This window comes from Oenanthe melanoleuca, chromosome 9 (genome assembly GCF_029582105.1).
Source record: "Oenanthe melanoleuca isolate GR-GAL-2019-014 chromosome 9, OMel1.0, whole genome shotgun sequence".
NCBI classification, from domain to species: Eukaryota; Metazoa; Chordata; class Aves; order Passeriformes; family Muscicapidae; genus Oenanthe; species Oenanthe melanoleuca.
The window spans coordinates 15,610,084-15,617,046 of record NC_079343.1 but is presented as its reverse complement, the minus strand read 5'-3'; the positions used below and the strand labels follow the sequence as shown (position 1 = coordinate 15,617,046).

General features: G+C 48.3%; 1 protein-coding gene across 2 annotated transcripts in view; it reads left to right on the top strand.

Moving 5' to 3' along the window:
• The first annotated feature begins 758 nt into the window (after nt 1-758).
• GOLIM4 (golgi integral membrane protein 4) overlaps nt 759-6,963 on the top strand; it is a 28,238-nt gene continuing 22,033 nt past the window's right edge. Inside the window, exon 1 of one of the 2 annotated variants that reach the window (XM_056499303.1) lies at nt 759-1,314. In XM_056499303.1, coding sequence (XP_056355278.1) covers nt 1,128-1,314 — 187 coding nt within the window. In that variant the 5' untranslated portion in view covers nt 759-1,127. The remainder of the gene's footprint in view (nt 1,315-6,963) is intronic. The other variant, XM_056499304.1, reaches the window with a different exon arrangement.

Here is a 6,963-nt window from a genome sequence, read left to right as displayed (position 1 = left end):
TGGACACCGCTCAGAGCGGCGCTTTGGGGCTTTGTCCTCCCGGCGCCCCCGAGCCCAGACGGTCCCGGCGGTGCCACTGGGCCACGCGCCGTGTGTCACCCCCGCTGTCACCGCCGGTGTCACCGCCGGTGTCACAGCCCCCGTTCAGCACCGTTCGGCCCCGCACCGGGGAATGCGGGGCCGAGAGAATGCGAGGGGATGAAGGGATGCGGGGCTGAGGGGGATAAGAGGCTGAGGGGATGCGGGGCTCAGGGGATGCGGGGATGAGAGGCTGAAGGGCTCAGGCTCTGAGGGGATGCGGGGCTCAGGGGATGCGGGGCTGAGAGGCTGAAGGGCTCAGGCTCTGAGGGGATGCGGGGCTCAGGGGATGCGGGGCTGAGAGGCTGGAGGGCTCAGGATCTGAGGGGATGCGGGGCTCAGGGGATGCGGGGCTGAGGCTGAAGGGCTCAGGATCTGAGGGGATGCGGGGCTCAGGGGATGCGGGGCTGAGGCTGGAGGGCTCAGGATCTGAGGGGATGCGGGGCTCAGGGGATGCGGGGCTGAGGCTGAAGGGCTCAGGATCTGAGGGGATGCGGGGCTCAGGGGATGCGGGGCTGAGGCTGGAGGGCTCAGGATCTGAGGGGATGCGGGGCTCAGGGGATGCGGAGCCGAAGCTGGAGGCTGAGGGGCGGGCGGGAAGCGCGGCCCGCTGCGGACGGACGCGGCGCGCACCCAATGCGCTCCGGAGGGAGGGCAGAGCCCCGCGGCCCGACCCAATGAGGCCGCGCCCGGAGCGGGACTTCCTTCGGGGATCCCGCGGCGGGGGAGCCGCGGCCGAGCGGGGACACGTCAGTGCGGGGCCGGGATCTGCCTTTGTTCCCCCGCAGCCGCCCCTGGCCGCAGGGACACGGAGCATCCCCGGCATGAGCCCCGCCGCTGCCCGCACCGCTGAGACCGCCCCGGGCGCCGCGGCCGTGCCCAGGGGCTGAAACGCTGGGCCGGCCCCGCCTCCGCCGCTCCTCCTTCCCTTCCTCCTTCTCCTCCTCCTCCTGCTGCTCCTCCTGCTCCTCCCGGGGCCTCCGATGCCGCCGCCTCCAGCCCGCTGCTGAGCCGTGACGGGCGGGGGCCCTCGGGACCCCGCCGGGGACATGGGCAACGGGATGTGCTCCCGGAAACAGAAGCGGATTTTCCAGACGCTGCTGCTGCTGACTGTGGTGTTCGGGTTCCTGTACGGGGCGATGCTCTACTACGAGCTGCAGGGCCAGCTGAGGAAGGCTGAGGCCACGGCGCTCAAGTACCAGCAGCATCAGGAGTCGCTCTCGGCTCAGTTACAAGGTACTCCCTGGGCAGGAGCCTCTGCTGCCCTTCCCCAGGGCTTGCAGAACACCCTCCTCCTCCTCCGCCTGTCCGGCCTCTCTCAAAGTTTTGCTCCTTCTTCCCCTTCTTCTTCTGCAGTCTGTGGGGTTTTGGGGTCTCCCCGCCCCGCCGAGGTCAGGGTGAGGTTTTGTCCCGGATTCTTAGACAGCTCTTGTGCCCTCACATCCTGTAGTGACTCTTATTCCCAAAGGACTGCACATCACTTGGCAGTTCCTGGCATAAATGGGAAAGGCAGGCGTGCACTGCAGACCGTGTCCAGTCTGGGATTTTTGTGGGCTTCTCTGTTGTCTTGCAGGGTTTTATGTGGAGCATCCATCTGCAGCTCCTGGGCAGCATAAACTTTAAATAGCTCCAGGATGGAGGAGAATATTCTAATAAAGTGGTTTTAAAGGGTGTTTTGAAAGTAAAGTTCAAGTAAGTTACGTGACTAAGGCTGTTCTATTACTTTTGGAATAACTTTTAATTTTTTGGCTTAAAGGTGCCACATAAATACAGATCCGTGTGTATCGTGATTTAAGGATGCAGCAAATGTGAGTGTCCTGTAGTTGAAGATGAAAAGTTGTCTGATATCTGCATGCCAAGAAAATCAGAAGCAAAGCAGCAGGGATGTACCTGAAACATCAATGGTCTGGGAAGTGAAAGACCTCGGCACCTCTCTAATTGTTAAATGCAAGGTTATCAGGTCAGCACAGACAAAGCCAGAGCCAAGTCAAGTTTTCTTTCTCAAAATAGCATGAAAGAAGAATCAGAGGAATCTGCTGTAGCAGCACTAAACTTCAGGGTGATCCTCAGCCATCCTTTTCCCTGTGAAAGCATCCATCAAAGCATGCCTGGCAGCACACAGTTTGTGTGCAGAGAGCACAGCGTTGGGTTTATGCTGTTAGATTCTTACAGTGATTTGTTCCTTCAGCGTGTTTAGTCACCAGCTGACACCATCCTTACTTAGTATTTCAATTTCACTCCGTTTCCAGGTAATACCAGGGAGCTCTTTGCCAGAAATCTTCATTTTAATCACAGAAAAGGTGTAAATGTTTGGCTGGGAAGGGGGTGTGTGGCAGATGGCTAAAGGGCTACTCTAGCTAGGCTGTGCATCTGCCAACAGAGGACACAGGAACATCTTGTTCTCAGGCTCAAATTTGAAAAGTTGGCTTTTTCTGTTGCTCCTGGTTTGCCAAAGAGGAGCATGCAACAAACTTTATCCTGACACAGAGGAGAGATTCTCTGCATCAGGTATGTGAAGTCTGGACTGTTGGTTTGAACTTGAAACATGATTTTGAGTAGCCATCATCTATCCAAGCATGTTCATAGAAGCAGCAAGCAATTGTGGGAGCTGCATTTTCTGTAATTATCTTGCTTGTTTGAGTGTATCAATGGGACATGTGAAATATGGGCTAGGATCTGATAACATTAATAGATTTGATGATCCATGCAATAAACTCACATGGTTCTGGGATCCATGCCAGTGTATCAAGCCCATTAAGCAGGAGAATTCATCTATGCCAAATACAGTAGCAGTAAACCCTGTTTAAAAAAATAATGACTGGCAATTAAGTCACAGAATAGAAGAAAAAGTAAAATATACCAATAAAAATGGTTCTTTAAACTTTCCTGTGTTCTGGAAGTAGCTGTTACACCTAAGAGAGGGTGAGAGCCTAGAGAAATACTAAATGCAGCAGCAGCCCCTAGCTGCCTAATGTCCCACCGAAGTAAAGGGAAGTTATATTCCCAAGGACTCCAGAGGATCTGGGAAATAAACTTTTCTTCCCTGTCTTTCTGCAATGGCCTCCCCTGCACAATCATCCAGATTTTTTCAGTAGGAGTTTGTTAGTTAGGAGAACACAGGGAATTCAGTGCCTGTGCCTACACCCAGCTCACCTGGAGAGACACAAGCTGTGATACCCACCACCAAACCCATTCCTGAACCTGTCCTGTTTAACTCCTTGTTGTGGAAAAACAGGAAGGAATTTTCTTTAGGCAGACACTTGAAAACAACATAAAATGCTGACAGCAAATCCAGTTTGCAGGTGCAGTATCTGACTGCACTTTGAACTTTTGATTTTAAATGACCTGGATTTTAAATCAACAATGTTCCTGTTGCCAAAAAATAAAAAACAGCAGAACCCTCTATGAATATCTGAGCTACATCTCTTGGCTGTCCAAAGATTATTCATGGAGTTATTGCTGTATGAGAACAATAAAATTAAAGTATGTACTGGTAAAGTAATGCAACTTATCTTTTCTATGCAGCATAACCAGTTTCTCTATAGATCTTGGGTTAGAGATAACTTGGGGGCCTGAAATATGATGGAAGCACTCTGAAATATTTTTAAAAGAAACCAGTTAAAGGGCAAAGTTAAAGAAAATGAGGGTGCTGCAGCAACAGGGATTGATTTCTTGGGGTTCAGAGCTCTCCTGGGTGATTGAAAAAACTGAGCAGAAAAGGAAGTCTTGGACTTCTATTTCCTGAACAATCATGTCATCAGGAGACTTTTATAGGTTTAAATGTAAACTACAAGAATAAAAGGCAACTTCTAAAAGTGGTGTATTTGGGAATGCTGAGGCTGTATTGTGACAGGCTGGCTGTGCTCCTGGAAGTCTGACTGGAGTGAATCTCTTGGAGGACAGTGAAGTATCACCTGTTGTCTGACTTTTTATAGGGTTTTGTTGTGACTGCTGGAGCCTACAAAGGCTTTCCTGGTTGCACACAGAGGGGCTTGGGAGTGCAACTTGAGTCCGTTTGTGAAATGCCTGAGGTTTTGGACACTCCTGAGTTTATGGACACGGTGGCAGTTTAGGACCTATATCCCTTTGGTCTGCCCAAAATCTGAATCAAGATCCTCAGAGTGCAGCTCCCTTCACTTCCTGCTGTCCCCTCTATTATTTTTTTATGTTTTTATGGGTTTTTTTCATCCATGTAGGTAATAACCACCTTCTTTTTGGTACTTGCCAGTTTTTCATGCCCGAATGAGCTGTTCTTTCTGGTTTTCCATGAAAAGCCAGCTGTCTTAGATTTTTATCTTTTTCATTGCCTTGTTTTGCTCAAGCACAGCAACACATGAAGGAGGCCCAATCTCCTGGGAGTACATGGAAATACCAGGGCAGAATGCACACATCACTGGGGAATGGTGCAGGAAGAGTCTCAGAGTCATTTAACACACACACCTGATCTGAGGAGAGCTGCACATGGCTGTGCTTTTGGGAGGTTCTGCTCTCCCTGGTGCTCACAGCTTCAGCCACTCTGCTGAGAAGTGTTTGTGCCCCTTGGAATAAGCCCAGGGTACAAAGGGAAGGATGGCAGACCTGGGAAACACAACTGGGTTAGAAAGGCTGGGATCTTTAAACTCACCCCCTTCAGAGGACTTTGTAGATTAATATCAAACTTTGGCATTTTTCTCTAACAAAGTTCTGCTGGGCATGGAGAAAGTAGAGCTGCTTTTGTAATGTACAAAGGGAATACCAGGGGCAAAATTTAGAGATGACACAAAATTTTTTGACTGCTGAGAAAACCTAAAGTCATGGTTATCTGTAAGGTCTTTCATAGAGAAGCTGATCTCTCCAGTAAGCTGATTATTTTCAAGCCTCATTCTTTGAGCACTATATACATTTGAAACATGGAGATAATCTTACTTAGTATTTCTTAAAGTGATAAAAGCAAAACTTGATGCTCTTTGCCACCTTTGAAACTGTCAGACTAAGTCTTGAGCTGTTGGCCATAGAGGAACAGGCTTCAGTTGCTAGAACAGAACACACTGAGAGCTGCAGGTGAGCCTGATTGTACCTGAGACTGCTGCAGGATTGAAAGTATCTACAGACATCTTCTTAGCCCTTGCAGCTTCTGTCTTCTCATCCTGTGGGTGTTAAGTAACCCCTTGTGTACTATTTTAATCTGTTTAATCTGTTTTAATCCCTAATCCTAATAGCAGCCTACAGTTAGTGCCTCTTACTACCTGATTTTTTCTGCTCTTCCTGTGAGAGTCTTAACGTGTCTGTTGGCTTTGTGCAATCTCTGTGCAGCCTGAAACTGTCCTGTGATCTTGGCAGCCAGCCCAGCAGGGACTTGGACTTGAGAGTTTTCCCTAGAGTGGACAAGGTGTGGAGTTCCTCAAAGCTTTCTGATCCAGTGCTAGGAAGCACCAGCTGTAAAGCAAATGAAGACTCCTCTGTGCCTGTTGTGCCATTTGTCCTAAATCAAGGCTTGCTGAGGGGCTGGCCTGCTGGGGGTTGGTCAGATCTATGGTAGCTTTATGTGTGTGGCATTGCACAATGCACTGATCTAGAACACAGCTCTGTGTCACTTTAGTGGTTAATATTTATCATATCTGCATGCAAACTGCACAGATGCCAAAGCTGCTCTGACATCACACAGTTCTGGGTGTACTTTGCTATTACAACTTTTTTTTTACAGTACCTTGAGTTGGCAGAGCTGAGAAGGAGCAGCACTATTTTTAATGGCTTCTTTTTCACGTGCCTCAGACAAGTAGAGCTGCATCTGCTGCAGCTCCTGTGGGTTTGGCTATTCTTCCTAATAACAGAGTCCTGAACTCCTGTCATTCCTGTGACTTTCAGGTTGCACATAACACAGCAGCACTTTGATAGTGTTTTATTGCTGGCTGAGAGATCCATGGTGGCACTGTGAGAGGAGAGGTTGGTTCTGTGTGTGCTTCCCCTGAAATGGCAAGTGTAGCATCCCAAATTCTGCTACCTGGCTTGCTGAAATGGAAAACTTTGGTTTGTAACCTCCTCTGAGCAACTGCCTGTTGTACCTCCATTCACATTTTCAATGGGTATTTAATGTTCTGCATACTTAAACCCCATGAAATGCTTGAAATTGTGCAGAATTTTAAAGATATATATGGTGTAATGAATATTTATATATATACATAAGCATTTGCATGTGCATGTAAAAATATATAAACTAGATATATACAGGTCTGTTTTGCAGCTCAACCTCAAGATTTTGAGTTATCTGGAATTATCCTACTTTTACTCATAGTCTAAGTACAGAAGAGGTGCTGGAGCATATTCCTTCCTCACTGAATTCCTGAGCCTTAAAAATGACATTCCAGGCACATTGTCTCACTGGGCTGGCTGTTTGCTTGTCAGCCTGTGAGTTTGGGTGGGGCAACTTATGAGTAAGGCTTCCACCCTCTCAGAGATTTGAGTGCCCATTATAGCATCTCTGGTGTGCTGCTGAGGATATTGCCAGCAATTTGTGGCTAACAGAGTTCACTTTGCTCCTTTTGGAATGGGATCCTTGCAGGGAAAAAGTCATTTAATCTGCCCTGCTGAAAGTCAGGTGCTGCTTTGAGGTTTGATGGTAGTGAAAGCTAAATAAATCAGATTACTGGAAAAAAATGTGCTCTAGAGAGCAAGTAATTAAAGCTGAATCCTTTGTTGGGTGATTTTTCTTGGGATTTTCAGGATTCAGGAGCATGAATTTCTAGTCATGTCAGAGCCTGAGGTGAGCACTTGAGGAATTCAAGCTGTTCAGACGCTGTCCTTATTTAAGGAAGGGTCTTGTGAGTTGAATGCACTTCTGATCTTTTTGTGCTCATGTAGCACAACCCAAATATCTTGAAATTCTCTACTCTGTATTTTTAATTAATC